At 39.3% G+C, this 23940-nt stretch overlaps 1 protein-coding gene across 2 annotated transcripts in view; it reads left to right on the forward strand.

Moving 5' to 3' along the window:
* DOCK10 (dedicator of cytokinesis 10) overlaps positions 1-23940 on the forward strand; it is a 163806-nt gene that overhangs the window by 85204 nt on the left and 54662 nt on the right. For both annotated transcript variants that reach the window (XM_068407080.1, XM_068407079.1), the window contains exons 5-16: positions 148-220; positions 524-658; positions 932-1066; positions 5802-5985; positions 7615-7700; positions 9813-9896; positions 10998-11153; positions 12653-12874; positions 13625-13747; positions 14360-14442; positions 21528-21650; positions 22947-23026. In XM_068407080.1, coding sequence (XP_068263181.1) covers positions 148-220; positions 524-658; positions 932-1066; positions 5802-5985; positions 7615-7700; positions 9813-9896; positions 10998-11153; positions 12653-12874; positions 13625-13747; positions 14360-14442; positions 21528-21650; positions 22947-23026 — 1484 coding nt within the window. The remainder of the gene's footprint in view (positions 1-147; positions 221-523; positions 659-931; positions 1067-5801; positions 5986-7614; positions 7701-9812; positions 9897-10997; positions 11154-12652; positions 12875-13624; positions 13748-14359; positions 14443-21527; positions 21651-22946; positions 23027-23940) is intronic.

Here is a 23940-nt window from a genome sequence, read left to right on the forward strand (position 1 = left end):
TCATTTTTAAAGGAGGTAATAGAATCACAGCAATAGGTGTACTGAAGATGCAATGGGAGCTCGGGATGGTTGCCTCCCTGAAATAGCAGGTACATGATTATTTTATTAGGAAAAAAAAAAAAAAAAAAATTTTCCCTCCTCTTACAGAAATGAATGTAGACCAGAGAAACTGCCATCCCATTCCTTTGAAATTGATCATGAAGATGTGGATAAGGATGAAGTATGTATTCTGGGTTTTGGTGGGTTTTTTTTCCCCTGGGGAAGAGTTATTTATTGCTTTAATATCAAATAAAAAACAATAATGGAGGCTCATTATCTCCTATAAAATATTTCATATTTTAAATAACTCTGAAGTTAGTGGAACAGCTTTTTCTCTTATGTCGTGTGCACAGCAGGCATATTAATAACATCTTATTTTAAAAGGAAAGAACGGATGATGATTTGTTGTCAAGCAGATATTCACACATTCGTCTTAGAATTCAAAAAGCAAGTCTATGCAATATTAATCACGTCTTTCATACAGGATACAACATCCCACTCATCTTCAAAAGGTGGTGGTGGTGGAGGAGGAGGAGGATTAGCAGCAGGAGTTTACAAGTCTGGATGGCTTTATAAAGGGAATTTCAACAGCACTGTAAACAATAGCATTACTGTTCGGGTAAGGGGACAGCATTATTCTTTCTTTACTCCATTTGGATTTCTATCCCCCCCCACAGAGGCACACTTGTTTGCCACTGTTGTTTAGCTGTTTATATCTCAGGTTTGATTACATTGCTTTAAAAGATAGTAGAGTAATATTGCAGTTGTCCACAAAACACTGTGATTGAAGTGCAGTTAGGAGTTGCCTTTTGTTTAAACCCTGTGAATCAGGGTTTATCAGTGAAAATAATTTGCAGTAAAACAATTGTTATTCTTTTTCCCCCCACTTCAGTCATTCAAAAAACGCTACTTCCAGCTGACACAGTTGTCAGATAATTCATATATTATGAATTTTTATAAAGATGAAAAAATATCAAAGGAGCCAAAGGGATGTATTTTCTTGGATTCTTGTACAGGAGTTGTACAGGTAAGTTTTTGTTTATTTCATTGTATTGTTCGGGTGTCAGAGAAATTTAAAAAGGCAAGTAGAAGAACACATGCGTTGATGGAATAGCAGTCTCATTAGCAGTTTCATGAGATTAAAACACCATTAGTTTTGCTCTTTACATTGGTACAAGTGCTCAGACTGACAGGTTACAAAAAACACAGTTCAGTTATGGTAGCAGATCATGCATATGGTCATATTGCCCATGGCACACAAGAGAAAAAATGTCATGTTTCTTTTCACTGAAATTATTTTCTTAGCTGCCAGATTTTACCTTATGCTTACTAAGAGCATGCTTGCTTGTTGTGGGTTAAGAGTCTGAAGTTACAAAGTATCAGCTGTTGGGCAAGTGGTAAATTAATCCTGTATCCTGAGCCTCCTTGAAGATCATCACTTTTGGAGGTGATAGAGAGTCTTAATGGCAGCAGGTAGGACAGAGCCTTATTGTTTATTGTGGCTTGGAAAAATAAATAGGCAGAAATGTCTGACACACCTTTTTTTTTTTTTTTTTTGTTCCCCGTAAGATTGAGTTCGTAGCTTTTTTCCCCACCGTGTTGCCCTGCCTGTCCTCTAATTCTATTAATGTATTTATCTTTTTTCTTTTTTTTTTTCTTTTTTCCGTTCTAAACATAGGTGTTATCTTGAATAGTATGTTACTGTGGTTGATCCAGCCCCATGTGTCACTAAATAAGGAAATTCTTTTTTTTTTTTTTAGCTATACTTTACTACTTAACCAGTAAAGATTGATAACTGATTTGAGGATTGCTTTGAAAGAAACCTTTCAGGTAATTCAAGGGAAGACCCCAATAAGCACAAGCTTTTGTTAGTTGGGAGGTCTCTTCTTCACCCCTAAGCAGGCCCTTTGGAGCAAGAAAAATAATCAGTAATTCAGTCTGGGAACAAATATTTACTGACAGCCCCCTGCAGAACCTCATTCCTGCACCCAGGGAAGTACCCAGCTCTGTAGGGAATGGCTTTTTTCAAACAGTTGTAGGACAGGATGGAGAAGGACAATGATGTTTGCCTGTGTCAGTCCATTGGCTTGAAAGGCCCTAAGAGGTAGCTTGGAAGTGTGACGGAAGCCATAGAGGAGATTCTTATACAGAAATCCTGTTTAGAAATTACTGCTTGCTCCTACTTGCTGGCAGGCTGTGCTTTCTTTTAAGATGGGTCTCAGCCAGAGCTCTAGTTAAGCTCTGAACATCCCTGTAGTGTGGTTTTAGGTACAGATTCAATGCTATCCCACAGGGTGCCTGTTCTGCTGTGTTGTTTCTGATGACACTCCATGACAGCAGAAATGTCTTGACTGCAAGATTTCTGGTCTTTTTGACTAACCTCTGACAAAAAAGTTCAAGAAACCTTTGAAATCCTCCTCCTGAACTTTGACAGCTGCCTTCTAAATCTACAGTGTTCCTGCAGATTGTCCAAGACTGTTTGAACTGTGTGTTCTCTTGCTTACCCCCAGACACCAGTTTTCGTGTTTGTTCTTTGATTGACATTTAGAATGGGAGGCACAAATTTATGAGCTATCTTCACTAGCAAGAAGTGAGAGTCTTAACCAAGTGGGTAACAGGGCGAGTATCATCAGCTATCCAAGTCTGTGATGAACTTGGAATCATAGGGCTGAAAAACAAAACCTGGCTTAGAGTTGCCATAAACAGGGAGACCATAGAATATGGAGAAAGAGTTGGGTAAAACTGAAGATTTAGAGGAAAACTGTGATGTGAAAGTTCTGATTTAATGAATTTTAATACCACTATAAATCATTTAACTCTCTATGAATGACTTTGGGCTCCTGTTTGTTAGAGGTTGAATATCTCAATTGTAGTAAACATCCTGGAGAAATCATCTCCAGAAAAAATACAGAATACTTCCAAAACAATTCTGTTATTTTGGAAGAATGACCCTGCAGGCATTAGACTGAGCCTGATGTTTCATTTATAACTCATCCATAGTTTCTTTCTTGAGTCTTGTATTTCCTTCTGGAAGAAATTTTAAACTTGAAAATAAGTGTTGAAGATTACAAGTCAACCTCAAGGTCCACACGCCATATGGAAGGGCTTATAGAGAAGCAAACTGAGAAATGGTACTTGTTTTTTTTCCCTGTTAACTGATCGGGAAGAAAATAGTTGGCTTTGGATTTGAAACAAAGACTGTGCTGTAGATCTCAGCTGCTTGCCAGAAGTCTGAAGTGCAGATGGAAAAGTGGATATTGAAGTTTTCCTGCCCTAATGTTCTTAAGATTCAGCATGCGAGATGTATTGCTCTATTAGATAATGTCTAATAGTGTTACAGTACCTGATTTAAAGATCTTGGCCATGTCTGTAAGGGGAAGTACGTAATGTAGACAAGAAATGCATTCAGTTTATTGCTCTCTGTACTTTCTGAAGATAAATTGAAACGTAGCATTTTTCTTAATAGATTGTGCATAAATTCATATACTTAATCCACCTACACAAATAATCTATTTTAAAAAGTTTTGAATGGTCATTACCTAAGATTCTTGGCATAGTTTTGTTCAACTTCTAGCTCTTGGTCAAGCCCTCATGTTGTATCAGTAAAAACAGGTTTCAGTGAAATTTTAGTCCTTGTTTTACATTAATTTGAATGTATGTAGTGACTGGAGGATTAGAGTGATTTCAGGATCAAGAAAAATATTGGACATCCGAGAACCAATAGCTACAAAACCCAACCCTGTTCTTACCCTATGTTGGGTGAACTAAAATTTATATCCCTGAAAGAACATTCACCTCAATAAAGTACTTGAGAGGAAAACTGTTTCCTACCAAGAGAATTTCCGGTAGCAGAACTAAAAAATAACACACATGCACACACATACACACACACAATCCCAAATAAGTTTGAAAAGCCAAGATTTGACTGACTCTGACCCGAGTAGCTCCAGAAGAAGTTGTTCAGTCTTAACTGATTCCTGAGCTGGGTCATGACACGTAGTGTAAGGACTGGAGCAAGTGATTAGCAACAGATTGGGTAGGAGTCTTCTAAATCATCTCTGCTGCTGGAAAAAAAGTGTTCATGGAACTTTATTCTCTGTGTCTTGGGTTCTTTGTCTCCTCGTCTGCTAATCAGTATCAGATTTTGCCTCTCTTCCTCTTAAATAAAAATATCACTATCATCTCACCATCTGGCTTAGAAGCTATTCTTAGTAACTTGTTGATATAGGACTGTACTGAGAAATAGTTACAGTATGTAGAACTCCAGGATACCATTGTCATTTTATTTGAGGCTGTTAATGAATAAAAATAAAATTGAGTGAAAGGGCCAGTTATGGAGTGAATGAATTGTTTTTCATTTGTCAGTATCACTCCAAGCTTAGATGTGTCAACAAAGTAATGGCAATTTTCTGGAATATTGAAAATGAAACGGTGGCGCTGATGTCCATAGTCAGTGGTTGCAAAAGTTTGATGAAGAAGTAGGGGGTAGGACACGTCAGTGTTCTTTCAGATTTAAGCAAGGAGGAGAGAGAATTGATGCAACTGCTCCCATAAGACTAAGAGATAAAAGCCTCACTAATTTGATAAATTTGAGGAATGAAGCACATTATATTAGATCACATCACTTTGTTTAATTTTATTGAGCTGTTTCAGTAACTAAGCACCTGTTAATTCCTGTGGCAGAAATTGATGAATTAACTCTACTGCAGGTAAAATCTGGTGATAAAAAACAGATCTCAAACTCAAGCTGTTGCCAGTATACTGGGCATTGGTTCTTACTCTATGCTTGAAAAAGGATATCATTGCAATGACTGAACAGCACTATACCTCACCTTTTGCTTCCTGCAAAGAATTGTCGAAATCGCCTTAGTCATTTTTAAAATCCTTCTGACACAAAAGGCAGCAGTGGGAAGTACCCATTATAATCTTTTCATGGGGAGGAATTTGCCCTATTGCAATCTTCTGGAGAGACTTACTGGTTAATCTCTATTCCAAGTTTAGACTCCTATCATCCAGAAGCTCTTTCAGAAAAGTATAAAAAGAACAAAATTAGGTAGATATGTTCTCATCCTAACCACAGTGTTTCTAACTCCATTAGATGCTCAGAAATTGTTAACCTTTCATGTAGCTTGTTAGCACCATCTGTAACATCTCAAAACAGAAGATTTTATAAGTTGTTCACAATTAGCTTTGACCTATTCAGGTCCAGCCTCAGCAGTCAGGGATGGAATAGTCTTTGACCATGTGCTGACTTGGCTTGCTTGCTAGTTTGAATTTGATGAACTCAGTCCTGTTCCCACTGAGCAAATTTTCATGTGGCTTAACACTACTTAGTATCTTTTTGAGTGTCTGGTGTGCTAGTAAGGTGTAGGAGATGTGGACTTTAGAGGTGTTCTCTCCAGGCAACAGAGAGTCATGTAGCAATGCCGTACTTTGCCATCAGACGTCTTTCATTATTCCACTTGGAAGGTATTCCCTACTGTAGTTTGAAGTGTTGCTATCTATAGTCTTAGATTTCTATGGCTAAATAGAAGACGTATATTTGGCCATAGAAGATCTTAGATGCACAAAGACCCAACAATAAATTGACATAAATTTGTGTTAATATTGCACTACTTGGATTTTCTTTAAAGCCACTGAATTTTGTCTGAATGTTTTTTTTAAGGAGTGGCCATATACAAGTTCATCTTATGGATGCCTTTTTCAGTACCTTTGTATAATTAGTTCTAGTGTTTCTTTTTCTTTTCCTTTTGTTCCAACAGAATAACAGGCTTAGGAAACATGCCTTTGAGTTAAAAATGAATGATCTCACGTACTTTGTGCTGGCAGCTGAAAATGAGCAGGATATGGATGACTGGATTTTCACTCTCAACAAAATCCTGCAAATAAATCCAGAGGGAACCATTCAGGAGAGGAAAAGTGCAGATCTCACTGATCTGAAACTTGGTAAGAGTGAGTAGTCTCATGCATTGGTTTGTTTTAATCAAATGCAAAAAATTGAACCTTCAGATATCACCATTAAATCATTTTAACTGCCTGAGTCCGTAATGGATTCTGCACCTATTGATTTCTGACAAAGCAGCACCAGTCTTTTGGCAGTCCCTGAACAATGTCAGCTAACTCCTGACAGATCATTTTCAAAAGGCTGTGGGGGAGATAAAGCTGCTCCCCACAAAGTCAGCAGGAGCAACATGGCTCTGCTTTGTGTATGCAGCTCTTTTTCAAACGTAGTCCTCTCTGTCAGTGATCTTGGTCGTACTTTTTGTTTTACAGTCTTGGGAGTCTGAAGGTTTTAAAGAGTTTTGTTCTGGAGAGAGGTTAGATCGTTCTTTTTCCAGCATTTTGTTTTCTTTAAAAATCTGGAGCTAATAATTAAAAAAAAACCCAGCTGTGGTATATTGCTCTTTCCCTGGAAGCTTATTGACTTTTCATTTATTGCTTTTGTGAGTTTATGTATTAATATGCTTTCACTGTGGAAGAAAGAATTGGATGCTCTGTTATACTGCACTCTTCGTGTGGCAGTAACTCATTCCTCCACATAATAAATCCACGTTCAGTTTGAATGAACCCCAGCTGAAATTCTAAGACTGAAAACACTTGAAACCTTAATACAGTTTTGAACTGCTTGTGCTCTGAGCTGAATGAAAGCTTTGAATCCACATGCATCTGAATCTTGGTGAAGTTCAGACGTAATTGAAGGCTTCAGCGTGATGTTTATAATAAATTTTGATTTTGGAGGGACAGGATATTCTTCATATAGCCAAAGAAGTTTTTATAATTTGGAGGCACAAGAGACTTCCACTTTAGAATCAGAGAAGTACTTTTGAAAATCCCACCCATAAGGAGTATTAATGAAACAGGAAGAAATATGTGCATAAAAGGTCAAAGACTTAAGACTAACAGAAAACAGAAGTCTCTACTGGTAAAACCCTGATAACAAGCAACAGGAATGTGCTATGGAGTTAACTTGTCAAAAGGCATGATGCTTTCTTGGCAGAAGAGCTCTAAATGGCTGTAATGACTTACTTCACATTGGGCTGAATTACCTAATGAAAGCAGGACGGTCCCTGGTGAGCTAAGTAAAGCAAAGGGGTTGTTGTACAGTGCTGTTCTCTGGATCCATAGATTTGCAGGTCATGGAGTCCAGACTGCATCCCTCCCTTCCAAAGGGCGGGTAAGGTCCTGCCTGCCTCCCTGAAGACTCCCTTTACTGTAAGTCCAAAATCTTTGGGTTGACATAAACCCTCGGTGTTGCCTGAGAAGGGACCGAGAGAGCAAAGGGAGGTGTCTTTGTTGTGGGCATGAATATTTGTCATGGATTAATGTGTCAGACGTTTCACTGAGTAGAGTCAGGCCTCTTGTTTGAAAGCTTAAATATAGACTAAGTTACAGTAAACACCAGTGGGAGATGAGGTTGAGGAGGCAGAGATTTACATTAGTATCTCTTCTATTTTTTAGCCTGATGGTACTAAAGGGAACTGCAAGGGGATAGATTTTCTTTTTGTTTTTTTTTTAAACCCAATGATAATAGCAAGTATAATAAAAACATTTGCGTATTTTTTTCTTCTTTTCAAGACTCTGCAGACGTTTCGGTGAATTGTGATTGCTCTCAAGAAGAGACTGATTCTTCAGAGAACACCTTGCACCCAGACTTTGCAAAAGTAATGGATGTTATATTTATCTTTACATGCTTAGTGGAAAGTGCTACCTGGGTGAAAAATGCCTACCAGTAGATGATCATTAATATTGTGAAAGGTTTGACAATGTAGCACAGCACGTTGTGATTGTAAGAGCCATGACAATTGACAGGAATAATTTTCTTTCTGAACAGCTGATGGGTTGTTTAAATGAGAAAAGCTCCACTGGATGTAAAGAAAGTAGGTGTCCCTAGACTGGTTTGATTTAGACCTGTGAAGTCAGTAAGGGTCTGGTCCCTGCAGTAATCCATGAAATATTTACTCTCTTAAACTGCGTTTCAGAAGATTTCGGCCCTTGGAGAGCCAAGATTTCCTGTGTGACTTGTAAGGAAACGAGCTGTGAACTGCTCATCGCCTTCTGTAATTTCATTGAAAGATGCATGTAGTATAAGGGGAGGTGTTTTGTCCTCTGGGTCTCATAAACTGCTTGATGTGGATGACATAATTGTCGATGGTGCTAAGAAGCTTTTTGATGAAAAGCTAGGTTGGAAATATTTCACTGCTTTTTCTTAAATGAATGTATGATCTGTTTGTAATCTTCTGTCAGTGAGCTACTATAGATACTATCTATCTACAAAGCCAAATGCTATTTGAGGATGTTACTCCCACAGATTTGAACTGAAAGCTGTATATGCAAATGAAGACAGAATTCGGTCTACATCTTAGTGTAGGCTATATTCATATATATGAAGTGGTCATCTAGAATTTAAAAAAAAAAAACAAACCCAAAAAACAACAGAAAAACAAAACAAACAGCCAACCACATAAAGTGTAACTGAGTTTATGTATTAAGGACAACAGTAGTATCTGATCATCTCATCCATGGATAGATACTTTCTAATGGTTTAGTTATCTTAAAGATACCTCAAAGACCACTGGTGGCCTGCAAGGCTAAAATAAATGGTCTGCATGTTGTGCGATGCTTGTATTTATATGGTTAATTCCTGTTCCCTCACCCTTGCTCTATAGGCCTGGCTGCAGCAGTGATCTGTGGCCTGTCCCTAGTCTATGGCAGGTAAAGCTCCTGATCCCATCTCTACCTAAACCGGTACACCAGGGACACATCAGGACCTGCTTCTGCAAGTCAGCCCGTGGGTGAGGCATGTTAGGAAGTGAACATAGAGCTCTTGGTCTTGCTGTGCTGCTTCTGCTTGTTACTTGAGGTGTGTCAGCAACGTCGTGCTATTGTGAAAAACACAAAACATTGAACGGGACCTGAACAAGAGCATGGCCTGTACCATGTCAGCTAAGGTTTGCACTCAGTCTTGGGCAACCAGGAAAGTTGTGGACTCTGTTAATAGTTCAGAAATTGAAAAATAAAGGAAAGTTAGGAAAAAAATGTGCAAAGAAAGACTGAAGGAAATGAGCATGTTTAGACTAAGAAAAAAGGTTTCAAAGATATCATGAAGGACCTGTAAGGGGAAGGGACAAAGTTATCAAAGTTAGACATAAGGATAAACTTAAAGGCAGGGTAGGAAAGCACCAGGTGGCTTCAGGAAGTTGCTGAGTTGGATTTATCAGAGAGCTTATTATTAACTTAGGCATGTGTCCTTCAGAAATAAAATAGGTTTGACTGATCCTGCCTTGTGGCAAAAGGAGGGATGGGGAGAGGACTCACAGCCTTACCTTTGGGTGACACATTGCAATCTGTCTGCCCACCTGTGAGGCTGAGCTGCACTTTCCTGCTCCCCTTTCTGCTCTCCCCCTCACACAAATGGTTTTCTGTGTGGCTGTTGGTTTTGTTTTTTTTTTCCTTGACTTGGGAATCCCTAAAGTGATTTTAGTGCAGTGATACACCGTTCTGACATTGTACACAATGGATTCTTTAGTAATGTATATAAACTTGAATTACTTAATTTATCTATTTTGGGGTTCTTTAGAAGTATATAAAGGCCTGAAAGTCCCTGCTTCACAAGCATACAACCTTCAAAGAGTGCTTGAAGGTGCTTTGGGATAACTGCTGCAGAAATTAGAAGTGTTGTTGCAAGTGAAACATTGATCATTCATGTGGAAGTCTAACAACTCTATGGATTTCTGTTCTTGTGCAGAAAACTAATTTATTATTTGTCACCACAGTACATCACAGAAACAGAAGAAACAGTGAAAGCCTCTCGAAATACAGAGCGACTAAACCTTTTCTCTTTGGATCCTGATATAGCAGTAAGTGAAATTTATTTTTTTTTCAAGTTCTTGAAAGTTTTAAAATACAGGTGGTCTGAGCTAACTGCATTAGCTAAGCCACCAGAGTGAACTGGAGGTCAGTAAGCAACTGGGTATACCTGAGACTTCAGCTTTGAAGAGTCAAGGGAACTATCTCTAGTCCATAGAGATTTCTGTATAGACTCCACCCATGTCTGATCACAGAATGATTGAAGATGGAAGTGGCCTCTGGAGGTCATCTGGTCCAGTCTAGCTACGCTTTGAATCATTAAAGCAAACTGAAAATGTTACAGGAGCAGAACGTTCTCTTGGACTGGGAATGTTACAAGAACAGTGTTTTTATTGTTATTCATTACACTGAATTTGAATAAAAAACCAAGGATGGATATAAAAAGCAGTGGGAAGGTACAGCTGGAGGTACAAATGGCTATGTGAAAAAAAGTTTAGCTGGAAATGTAGGAAGTGCAGGTTGCTTTTCTTTTTATCTTCAGCTTGCTACTGTCAGAGTTTATGATTTAAAGAACGTTATTCCTTGCACTGAGTGTACATTTGTTGATGATTTAACTGGAAACTTTATTTTGTTTAAAAAGACTTAAGTAAAATCAGGATCAGTATATATTCAAGCTTGAACCTGTTGTCAATCAAATGTAATGCCATTATTAAAAATGTTAAGCTAATTGAAATAGTGTTGTAGTGTATAAGTAAGGGGAAAGGAGGGGAAAGGTCTGAAATCTAATCTTTAAATGTGGTTTTATAGTCGGGAAATATGAGGCTGTTTAATCTAGATGAGGAAATTAAAATCTAAAATTTTAGAAGCAGTAAGTACACAAGAAAAAAATCTGTTCTAAAATTATGGTAAACCTGACTTAGATCCCTGATTCTGCCTCTGACATTGTATATGTTGTCAGGCAATCTTTTTGCTTTGCTTCCTGATCTATAAATTAGGAATAACACTCATTTACTGTGGTAATGTGAGGATATCAGCAGTGACTTTTTGAGGTTTTCAGGTGCTTCAGTGATTTTCAAGACCTTTAAAAAGCTTACTTAGTTTTGGAATGCCATGCTTTGCCCATGCATAACAAATCGCCCAATTTATTTCAGTCATTGAATCCTCAGAAGAAGGAGTTTCCAGGGTCAAACTTGGTGATCAAGCCGTTTGAAGAAAAGCCTGCAAAGAGGATCCTGATAACTTGCAAATCCCTAAATTTGAATCTCCAGGCGTGTGTTACTGAAAATGAAAATGACCCTTCAACCAATGTAAGCTTTACTTATGTCCCTGCGATTTTTCTCCCCTTTTTTTTTTTTCTTTTTTCTCTCTTTCTGTGCACTTGTTACTTTGGAAAGAGAAGTTAAAAGGAAAGCTGTATCACGCACGCATACTGCATTCACTCCTCCTCCTCTGCCCATCCCTTTGGATTGAATAATGAAACTTTTCAATAAACATTTTGAAGCTGATTTAGAGCGCAGACTTTTAGCTACGGTTCAACAGGGAATTAAAAATGTTAAAATCCTTGAGGATTCTTAACTATTGCTGTAAGAAGAACAAGTTTAAACTGCCAAGACCTATGTAGGGGAGGCAACTGAATATCAGTTGCTGGTGAACTGGTTTTTTGTTTTTCAGAGAGAGACCAGGAACCAAGCAGATTAAATTACAGAAGAGAAGACAAAATAGAAAGGACTGGATGCTTCATCTAGTGGAAAAGTCCAGCTGAAAACAGGATAAAACAGAACATTTTGCTTATCCTTACTTTAAGAAAAAAGGGCAGGGAAAAGCAAGATGTAGCTGTCAGTCTGCAGCTTTTAGTTAGTTCTCCTCTGAAGCAGGAAAGTTTTGAGAAATTAGTGTCCTGGCAACTCAACTTTTATACATTACATAAGAGGTATTGATCCCCACACCCCCATTTGAAGATGACCTCTACAGTGAGTGCATATTCAGCATGATGTAATCAATACTTTTTTTTTGGCAGACTGGAATAACTGTTTAAATGAAGTAGTGATAACTGTACCAAGGGCATGCAATAATTCACTACAGAGGCTTAAAAATCATAGAATATTGTACCTGCCTTACATTCCTTATCTCCAAAGTTTTAAGATTCTGATTTCTGGACAGCTCAGAAGGTGTTATTCCTATTCTGAGACTGATTTATTTAATCAGAACTATGGAAACTCTTTGGAGGTTACTTAGAGTCATAGGACTTAATTCCCTGGTACTATGCGATAGAATAAGTGGGTACTGTCAGAGCGGTTTGAATGCTCTTGGTTTCCTAGCAAAATGAAACATGTTTTTCCCACACAATAATACACCCACACATTTGTGTTTGTAGCAGTAAACATTTTTCGTGTACTTACATTTGTCATCTTTGCGCCGCATTTCTGATGATCCCTGGAAAGCCCACTATCACTCTTCTTTCTTTTATAATGACTCTGAATCTACATTTTAAAAATCCTGTAACATATTTCTCTGGGGCTCTGTTCATTTGCTCTAATAATTATATGTGACAAATACATGTGTTTTTTATTCTGCGAGTTTCTAAGCTAGCTGTCAATTACTGTTCTGGCGCATTGTTAATAAACTACCTTTAAAAGCCCCTAAAATCACATGACTGGAAACTAATTGTGTTTTTTAATGAATATCATAATTTGTAAATAATATTTGTTTGCTTTCTTTTTTCCTAGCTGCAAGAACCCATTAAAAGATAGAGTTTACCCCCTTGCTCTCAGTTACCACTGTATCATGTTTCTGGTGTTTTCTCCAGGTAGAGCCTTTCTTTGTGAGTGTGGCGCTGTATGATGTCAGGGATGGCAGGAAGATCTCTGCTGATTTTCACGTGGATTTGAACCACACACTTGTTAGACAGATGATTTCAGGTTCCTCGTTTTCATTAGAAAATGGCAATGTTGAAAATATAGACTCAAATGAAATGGAAGAACCACAGGTCAAGGGTTTCCCAGAAGAATGGCTGAAATACCCAAAACAGGTATTCCATGTGTAACTTGCATGACTTAGTGACTCTTGTGACTTATTTTAGTTGGGTAGTAGTATTCATTTTCATCAGAGTATTTATCTGTACTGCCAGTGGTTCTTGTTTTCAAGAATACTCTTTTTTTATGTATCAGTGGTACTTTTATACAGATGCTTGATTTTTGAGCTCTCTGTATAGACTTTAAAACCATTTACAATCATAGCTTTGAAAAAAGTTATTGTCTGTTACTTAGAGAAATGACAGAGGTTTCATGTGCTCTTTGCGTTCATTTGGTGACCTCTCCCAAACTAGCCAAGCAAAATTGCGACTTAAAGTGACACCTAGATGCTGCATTCATCTCAAAGTGCTTCCACATTCTTCCTGTTGCTGTAAGCCTTACCTCGAAACCCCATACGTTGCCTTTTCTTCTCCCTGTCATTCCCCTGAGTTGTGACTGATTTAGGCCAGTATTTAAGTACTGTCCAAAGAGGAATGGTTTTGTTAGGTGATGCAAACATGGTCATATTGCTTCTTGACTTGAGTCAGTCTGTTTGCAAGGTGCTGCATGTGCACAAGCTTACTTCAGCACTAGCCCAAAGTTGGGTTTTTTTCCATCTGGCTATATTGAATTTGTAGAGATAATAATCCTCAATAATCCTTTCTGAATTTGGTTTGTTACTGTTTCCATCAACAGAGAGCACTGGCAGTATTTCATTTCTCCAGTATTTCCATATACTTTTTAACTGTTCTCTCTCTTATCCACAGGCTCTTTTCTCCATAAGTAATCCTCATTCTGAGATCGTATTAGTGGCAAAAATAGAAAAGGTGCTTACAGGAAACATTGCCGGCAGTGCTGAACCTTACATTAAGAATCCTGATTCTTTTAAGGTAATGTAACAGGAACATCAGTTCCTTCTTTGTCAGCTTCAGCCTATTGGAAGCTGAAGACATTGCAAATTGTGCTCACAAGTCTCACCAGCGTGTGATTGCTGAACAGGACGAGGTCACAGGAGGCCCGCGCCTAAGAAAGCAAATGTCCAAGCTCCATTGACTGACTGAATGAAGTACCATTTTGTCTGCAATACACAAATCCATTTGTGGTGCATTCCTGTGCTAGTTATATCTTAGCAGAATGAAATTTTCTTTCAGCAATCTTTTAGAAATGATGAGTTAGTGCACTTCGTATATGAGCAAAGTTGGGTTAGGCACCTGTTTCCCTCTGAGAGCAGGCAGTGCATCTGCATTGGGTATATTACAGAAAACTGGAGTAGTAACTGTAACTAACACAGTTCTGACTGAAGGGATGGTGAAGAGGTTTAATTTCTCCGCAGCATCATATTCATCTGTGATGTCTTTGCTGTCCACCCAGAACCTTCTGTTATTAAGTTATTTTAAGGACACTATAGCCTCTGCAGCAAAGGAGTACTTGGATGTACTTTGTGCTTTATTTCAGATATTATAATGACATTGATGAAATAATTAATATTTTCTTTTTTGTAGTGTGCACAGAAAGTGTTAAAATCCAATAAGCAGTTCTGCAGCAAGCTGGGGAAATACCGTATGCCATTTGCTTGGTCAGTGAGGTATGTATTAATTCTTTTTTAATTTTATAAGTGTCTTATAGCTTATTCTGCTGTTGGACTTGTATCCTTCTTTTCCACTGTTTCTGCCTGAAGCTAAGCAAAACTTTCTGCGTGGTCCAGGACCCCAGAAGATCCTGCAGCTTTATTATTTCATTGCCCTATTTTTCACACAGCTGAACCTTGGTTACTTCCTCATTAAATGTTACTGTGGTGGAATCTTTTCTTCAGGTACGTAGTGAAGTTGCCAGGGAGAGGCAAAGGTGACTGACAGAATATCAATTTATCATGGGCTCCACCAGTGATTTGGTGCTAAAAATTACCAAAGAGTTTTCAAAGTCACAGTTCTCACAAGAATTTCCTTCAAAGATAATTACAGTCTGAAATAGAGTTGCGGTGGCCACCTAAAATATAGGTGCACAATTTTGCAGCTCGGTTCTTGTTACGATGCCTGTGAGGTTTTAGGAAAACTCTAACCAAGGATTTGGAGGTCATGGTGCCCCTAAATCAGTGCCTTGGGGGTGATATTGAGGGATTATGCTTCAGGTACTTGTGCATTTTTAGTGGTTAGTAGGTGAGAGAGAGCTGTTATTTTCTTGTTTGGCAGGTCAGTTGGGTTTTCTTGCAGGTCAGTGCAATGGCAGTAATGGATTTTTGTTTTTCCTCTCTCTACTCCTGGAAAATTTCTTGCTGGTCTCACCCTCAAGATTGAGGCACCCCTGTGCCTCTTGATCCCCTTCTACCAAATTAACTCACAAAACCAGATACGGCTTTCTTCTTTTTGTTCTCCCTTTACAAGTTTCCATGCAATTCCTTTCTCTGTCCTCTGCAGTTTTTCCTTCTCAGTCTTCTGTAATTTCCTCAGCTTACTGCTGCCCTGGGATGAGGGAGCTCCCTGACTGAGACCCTCTTGTGTGTCCCTGTGACAGCTCTCTCTTCTTTCTGCCATGCATAGAGCAGGGAATATAAAATTTTATATTCCCTATAAAAAGGAAAGCTGTCGATTGCTCAGGGAAAGCATTCCTTCTCCTCTGTGGCTTCTGTTCTGACAGTGGCAGGCCAGGAGGAGAGCTGCCTGAAGCTGTAGGGAGGAAGGAGGAGCGAGTGCTAGGTGAAAAAGTCCCGTTGTGGCATTGCCCATGACCATGAGGGATAGCTGTGTGGCTGTGTGCTTCTGGTGTGGAGGCATGGAGCACCAGAAGTACAGCATCTCCTGTCGCGTGTAGGCGAAAACTTATGATTTTAGAATATGGTGCTTAGATGGCAAAGGAGAAAACACACAACAAGGTATGGCGGTTTGAAGAGTTCATTTTTTTTTTATTGACATACATTTTTGTCAATATCCAGTAGGAACAGAAGTAGTACGTCCCTGCTCAAGAAAAAGGCAGATAATGTGTTCTGATCTGTCATCGCAAGCTCAAGGATACTCGTTAATATTTACTATTTCTGTGTAGCCAAAGGATCATTCATCAAAATTATATTGATGGGTGTCTCTTGGGTTGACAGAGCTCCTTTTAGCATGTAATGGACTGTACAATGGCAAGAGGTGCAGGCTTGGCATCAGACTGACTTGAGGCTTTTTATTAACTCTGTCCTGCCTGCCTGTGGTCTGTGGTGGTACCATCAGTCATATGTCCAGTAATTCAGTCATTGCTGTAGCGATCTTTAGGTGGTATGATGATTTTAAACTAGTTCAGTGTCCGACTAGTCACTCATGCAGGTGGAGAAGGCTAAAGCATTCTTCCGCATCTTCAGCAAATCTTATCTCAGAGTGTTTCTTGCCAAAAAAATAAACCAGAAAGGTTTTCTTCTTATTCTGAAGGATGTGCATTTCTCTTTCGTAGGGTTCTCCAAGTGGCAACCCTTAGTTGCCCCTCGGTGAGAGGGAGTAGGCAAAAGCAGGGTTTGGGCCGTGCCGTACTACGCTGGTACACAGATGCTGGGCTGTGTATGTGCCGCGGCTGTACTGCTCAAGCGCATTGCATCAGTTCTGGGCCAAGGCACAGTACTGAGCTGCAGGTCTGCACTTGCTCTGCCGAAGGGAAGTCTAACAGACGTGAATGAAGTTTTACTTCTATCCGTAAGATGGAGAGCACCTTAAATGCCTGTCAGGCTAGGGTGCACTGAGAAAACGGTGCTTTTCAGAAGATTCTCCTCTCCTTTAGGTTCTGTGTTATTTCAGATATTTTATCATTAACATACCAGCTGGCAGCTCCTTGGTCATCTCAGACATAGTATTATAACTGCACAAATGTATTTTGTAATAACGGGCCACATTGATTTGGAGTGAGCAATAAAATCTTGATTAGATCAAGCTTGACTAATAAGTAGTTCTCTGCAAGATTTAAACCTGCATGCGAGTTTTTTGATTTCTAGTAACATAGTATATGATAGCAGCAGCTTCCAGTTACCACAGCCATGTGAGCAGAAGCATTTTCTATGGGTGGATTGCTCTACTTAACTACTGCTCATCTAAGCGGAGCACAACAGTTGCTGCTGCTGCACCCAACAGTATGTATTGGGTAAATAAACAGAGATTTTCTTTTTGGAATTCCATGCAGAACGGTTAATTGGCACAGGCTGGAATGTGGCAAAGGACATAAGGCAGGACGAGAGCAATAGAGCTCCGTTTGAGAGGAGCTTGCTTGTGTGACACTCAGTACAGTGGGCATAGGAATGCCTGGGAGTCTGAGCCTTCCTTAGTCTGTTTCCTTGAGACTTTTTGTCAATGGAAACCCTTGACTCTACTAGTACCATACTGTTTCAGTTTCGGAGATGGCAATGACTTCTTTCACTGGGTACTCTCTCCAAAATTACAGGCTCCTTTTTCAACGTGCAGTCCACAGTCTCAGAAAATAAGATCGAAAAGACCTCCACATCATACTACATTTTTGCTTTCCCTAGGACAGGATCAAATCATTCCTAAATATGTTTGTCTAGCCAATATTTCTGGCAGTCATTTCCCAAATATAAATGGGAATATATGCTTGTGGTGTTAGCAAACGCACAGCGAGTTCAGCATTTTGCAGACTTACTGTGTGTGCATTACTCACGTGGGCAGAGGACATAGCTGGGGTTTGTGGACATCCCTCCGTTCCAGCAGGCAGTATTTTTGGATGGCATCCTAATTCAGTGCTTCACTGCCCATACCATTAAAAAGCTTCCCTCCCATCTGTAGAATTAATTACAGAAAATATACTTGAGTATGTTTATCAGCTCTTAAACGTTTTCATTATAAATCATATTATGAGATAACATAGTTAAAAAATCATTGACCAAATACAACAAGTATATGAACTTGTTGGTATCAGTGATGTTGCACAAGGAATTTTAGTTCATTGGGCCAGATTCTGCACTCATTTACATCTGATTATGTATTAACATTACTCAGGACTCTCTTTGGTAAAAGCAAAGTATAATTTGGCACTCTGAAATCTATTTCTATTTTCACAGCTTGAAAATAGAAGTTTCCACAGGAGGCTATCACACTACAGGGGAAAAAATGGTTTGGCTATGATAAATAGCAAAACCCTGGGTTTGGAAATGTGTTTTCCAGTTATTTCATTCTGGCACTCCACACAAAACCAGGAGTGTGGTTAAATTTTCCCCCCTTAAAGCAGTTACAGATGGCCACAGTGCGATTTTTACGTATACATTCAGAGAGCCAAAATCTTGACAGTTGCGTATTGTGCGTGTGACTGAAACTCTTAATTAGCTTATGTGGCATCCGGTTTGTTAGCATCATTCAAAAGCATGACTCAGGCTTCCTCCCTGACTTCTTGCTCTGAAGTTGATGGGATCTGGTGTCTTTATTCTCTCGCAGGTATAATTACGGTATGTGTTAGAATTACAGTGTGTCAAATCCATCTTCCATTCTCATATTCCTGCCAAAACTGCTAAAGTTTGCAAATATGTGCCTGAGCTACATATTGTAGGTGTGGGGAAACTTCACTCACAGAGATTAGTTTTTACACTCTGCTATTCCTTCAAAACTTCTCCACCCTTGTAAACTTCGTGTTTTAGAGCCTAGTATTTGAATCCTTCAACATCTTGGGCAGCTGCTGGCTTGGTTCTCAGCTGGCGTACGTTGATGTAGCTGAAGGTAGTGAGGCTGCGCTGATTCACAGTAGCTGCAGATCTCGCACTGAATCTCTAACCCTGGAGGTGAACAATTTTTCCACAAATCGTAAGCCACTACTTTAAAAGTAGCTTTTTCGATGTTAAATTATGAACATTGTGTAGGTTTTTTGTGCTTAAAGAGTTTTTATGATTGTGAGCTATCAGCTAACAATGTCAGAACAGTAGAATAGTAGAAACACTCTAAATACTGAGATGATGTTTCGGGTTTCTTTAATGAAATCTGTTAATTTGTTTTCCCCTAGATTAACACCTGTAGAATCTCTTCAGGATTTTAGCTCTGTGAAATTTTTCTTATTAAAATCTCTCTGGTAAATAAGTAACCGGCAGTAAGGAATCGTTAATATATTAGGCAAATATTGGACTCATGGATTGTAGAAGTGTTTTATTATGTTTCCTTTTTTTTGATGTGACAGTTGTCATTCTCAAATGCCTTCAGTATGTTCACTGTAACAAGGAGCCTTCTTGCTCCACCTGCGCCCAGCAGCCTGAAAGGATCTAGCAAAACAGGGGGTTGCAGTTACTTAGCTGCACACTCAATACACATAATACTTGCTGCTCTGGCAGTTCTTCAGCTTTAATGAGCCAGGGGATGGAGATGGCCGTACAGTTTGACCAGCAGAAAGCCATATAATTCTTCCCTGAGTGCATAAAACATACCTCTTTTTAAGAAGTTATTTTGTTTTCAGTGGACATCTAAATTGCTCGTGCAGCAGCAAGAGCTTTACATAAATGGAGTATTGGGTGTAAGTCGGAAGGATAAAAATACTTACCTGTTTTGTATTGCGAATACCTGGTTTCAAGCCTTTAGTTTTGTCCTGGGTGTATAATTTAGGCTGGGATATGCTGCTGAACTGACGAGGAGCAGTTCTAGAGGCAGGGCATATGATACCCAGGGAGCACTGATGCTGGGGAGGAGTGGTTGTAGGCAGGAGGACTCTGTAAAGCCCTTCTGACTCCAAACTGGAGGGGAGGAGGTGACGATGCCATGTCCCCGAGCCTCCCGGGAGACACCACTCACACCAACACCACTGACCTGGAGTGAGCTACTTCCAGCACAGACCTCCTTCTTTTTCCTTTGACACTATGAACACCCCCAACCCTGCCTTGGTAAGTGCTCCACAGCCTGCTGTGCTGAGCAATGGTTTGCTTGGTGTCAGAGCCTGCACTGGAATTAGTTAATAAGCTCCAGCAGGGCCTGGGTTTGCTGAGCATCACATTGCAGAGCCCAGTGGCACGGCCGAAATCACTCACTGAATGTTTTAGTCCTCTCTGTTGGTCTGGAGAAGGAAGCAGTGCTGAGTCCAAGAAATATCATAGTGTCACCAATACTGTAATAATTATTAAATTTTTTTTTCTTTCTTTTTTTTCTGACAGTAGTTTAATAGGATTTGTAAAGTAAGTGGTGGCTGCCAGAAATTAGGTCTGGTTTCTCCCTAATAACTTAAGATTTTTGACATGGCCTGTTGGTGTGGACCTTATTCCCTCTAACTACTGGAGGCAAAAATCTGATAGAGGAGAGCTGATTATTCTCTACAGTTACAAAAAAATGAAATAGTAGTGCTTTTCTCAGTTAATTAAGTTAAGACACGGTGCATTTATACTTATCCTTGGGATCCTCTTCCAAAGGTTTACTCCATTGTTTTGCATCTGGCAACAATTTGTGCTGGCATCAATTCTTATTCTCACTGGCAGCAGAACAGAGAAGTAAATTAAGGAAGCAAGACTGGCCAAATGATTCACAGAACAGCACTTAGTGTCAAGAAAATTTTACTTTTTTAAGCAATGTTTTTTCATACTACAGTTGAATCCAAGGTTCATTAATTTGGATAGCTGTTACCTTATCCAGTCCAGCCAGCGTGTGTGACCCTTGGGGATATACAAAGGGCACTGGAATGTCTTAATTAAATCCTGCAAGTGTCAATGAGCAGGAATGGAAATATCTGGGAATGTTTTCCTGTGTGCATAACAGCTGATACTTATTGTTCCCAGTTATAGACAGATATCCTTTTTTTCCATTTCATTTGGCACTTCGTAGCTAGTTCACCAAAAATTTAGTTGATGCTCCACAAACTTGTTTTCTGAAGTAAAGCTAAGCCTCAGTGAGTTAGTGTCATGCTCCTGGAGGACACAGAACAGACTTAATGCATAGGAGGATTCACTAGAGGTTTCTAACCTGGTTCTGCAAGAGCATATGTTTCTTTATGTGATGAGATGTAGTGGTTGGGATTTGACATCTTGCCGTGATTTCTCTTACTTAAAATTATCATTATTTTCATTGGATAATAACCTCTTGGATGAAAATACCTATTGCTGTAATGAATTCTTCAAAATGCTTCCTTGAAAGGAGTCAATCTCTTTGTTGAAGTGAGGAGTCATGTCCTTGATGTGTGAGCAAGATGGTGAAGTCCCATCAGGCTCAGGGATAGTGGCTCTCAGCCGGGGGTGGCCTCCCTGGGGCTGCCCCAAGACCTTGCCAAGAGGCTGGAGCAGGCAGCCTTGCAGCCAGGACGATGGAGGGGTGGGTGGGGGTGGAGAGCGGGTGCCGGTGAGGTGCTGTACACTTCCAGCTTTCTCAAGTGAGACTTAGCTACAGAACAGGGAGAAAAAATGGTGGATGCTGAACTTGATGGTGATCTCTTCTAGCATTAAAGCCCAGCAACTCTGAACTGTGAGCAGTCACACTGCACCTGAGGTCAGTGGGGACTGTCTGCATCCTGTGAGATTAAATGAGGTCTTAAGTCTTTGCAGGACTGGGACTGCACATGGAATTGTCTGTGCTCCTGCAAACACGCAGCTCGGAAGAGCTTTCTTGTGTGAAGCTCTGCAGGGAGCCCTTGAGTTTGTGTATTCGTATCATAACCTTGTTAAAAGATTACATGACAATTTCAAATGTTCAGATATATATATGAGTGAGTGTTTATAAACATGCCATTTTTCTTTCTTTATAGACCGGTGTTTAAAGATAATCACGGAAATGTTGACAGAGACTCCCGATTCTCACCTTTATTCAGGCAAGAAAGTAATAAGATTTCCATGGAAGATTTGATTAAACTAATAGCAGAATACAGAAGGTAAGGAACAGTTTTTAATTTGGTTTGAGAAGGTATAAAAGCTTTATAAAGATGTGCAGAATAATTTTCACAGCTTTTTTTCTTCATTTAACACAGTGTGCCAGAGTGGCCATATTAAATTAGTGTTTTTCACATTAGCCTATTACCTGCCAAAGAGTGCTTTATGTTGGACTTTCCAGGAAAACTGAAATGTCATTTGGCACATTAATAAATGTTATTATAACCTAAAGATAGTGATTCCTTAAATTAGCTACCATCAGGGGAGGTGCAGGTGAAGTAACCAATGAGACAATATTATCTCAGGGGAAAAAAAGGAGAGAGAAAAAATGAAAAAGCATGCTTTAATGGTTTCCCCACTCCTTGCTTTTGTTTGTTTGAGTCTCCATGACAAACTGCAGAGTGGACATTGGAAGGAGAAAACTTCTCCAAATGTCTGACAGTGTGTAAATTAGTAAATAACGGTTTGGCTGGATGGTCTTCCACACAGGTGTAAATCAGGTTAATTCTAGAGCAGAGTCTTTGTTTGTACTGGATAAATGACATGAGAATTGAACCACGAATTTCTTCCTGTCCCTTCTATGCTAAATGTGTCTAGGAATGAATTAATCTAATTAACTCCTGGTTCATTTGTGTAAAATCAGATCACAGAAAGATTGAATGTCAACTACAGGGGTGGGATGAGGCCCTTAATCTCTTGTGCCATCTTACTGTTACTGGTCAGGAAACTACTGAAATTCTCACGACTTTTGTTGAAGTCACCACTGCTGGCCTTATCTATCTAAAACATTTCCTAGATAAAAGGAATTTAGTGTCACAGTTTTAGCACTTCTCAAATTGCTTGGGCACGAGGAATAAGTCTTAGTCCCTCTTCAACGTGGCACTTGCAGAAGCCATGATGCTGTGGACTCCTCTCATTTCAGTGGTCATTGAATTCCTTTTAGAGAACATTTGATTCAGATTTTAGAAAGAAAAAGTGGGTAAGTTAATTCTCATAAGGTTTGGTTCATCAGTTTCTCAGTATTCCACAAAAAATGCTGTAATATTGCTTGCAAAGAGAAGGCAGGAATGAGGCCAAGAAAAGAACAAAAAAAACCCAACCAAAACAAAACATACCACGTTTCTTTCCTGCTGTTGCATTTGATTTGAGTTTAATAGCCAACAGGTGTATATTAAATGTGCTTAATATGTATTTATATCTTAAATCAGGTTCTGTTTTTCATTTTAGATTAATTCCTATGATGGGTCTCATCTCCCTTGTTCTAATTTTCTAAAATGTTTACATTTTTTTCATTGCAGAGCAGAGAAGATTAGCAAAATACAGACTATACCTGGCTGTTTGGAGATTGCAGTTGATTGTGTTCCTTTGGAACATCCAAGTATGATTCCACTTTATAATTATTATTATAATTAAATAGGACATTGTCATAGGCTTTCCAGCCATAATTGGTGCCTTGAGACAGTTCTGATAGAAGTGTCCGTTGTTGTACAGAAAAATGTACGCAGGGGAGTGTTCTTGATTTGTTTTCATTTAATTACACCATTCTTTGTTTCATCCTGTACCTGGCCAGATACACCCTAGCAATACGGAACACAAATGCTGAATCCAGCATGTGTGATGAAAGTCCAAGGACCACTTTTTGGTCTCTAAGGGATTAGGCCAAAGAGCTGAGCGGACTTCTGTAGCTTGAGGTTAATAGCCTTGCACTGTTGATGGGCTCTGATGCTCAAATCCTCTGTGAGTTAGCACGTATGGGACATGCAGCAGGTTCCAAGAATGCAGGCTAGATGAAGGACTTCATTCAGAGGCCACTCTGGCATCTGTGCAGCAGCTGCTAAGATAGATGCTTCTAGCTGGATCCGTTTATCTCTTTTTAAATTTTCTGTTTTGAGGGCCACATTTCTGTGACCTACTGTTGCAAAAAGCTCAGGACCATTGAATTCCTTTGAAGTTTGTCATCACAGATCTTTATACCATCTTTGTATGATATTAGATAAAAAAAATAGTTTCACTAACATTTCAAAAGCAATTTTTATTTTTGAAATAAAAAGAAAATGATAGCTCAGATTAGGCAAAATGGCCCAAAGCAGCTTGGGTCTTGTACTGTTACCTGACTTGGTGTGCACTGTGGCCAAGTGAAAGTGTGGCTTTAAAGGGTATGTGCTAGTAAGGCGCCCAGTTCCTGTGGAAAGTCAGTGAAAATTCCCTGACTCTAAGGAGTAACGGCTTAAACGTTTCTTTGGTATGGGGAAAATTTATCTTACTCTGAATAAGGCTGTAAAATAATTTTTA

This window comes from Nyctibius grandis, chromosome 8, assembly GCF_013368605.1.
Source record: "Nyctibius grandis isolate bNycGra1 chromosome 8, bNycGra1.pri, whole genome shotgun sequence".
Classification (NCBI taxonomy): Eukaryota; Metazoa; Chordata; class Aves; order Nyctibiiformes; family Nyctibiidae; genus Nyctibius; species Nyctibius grandis.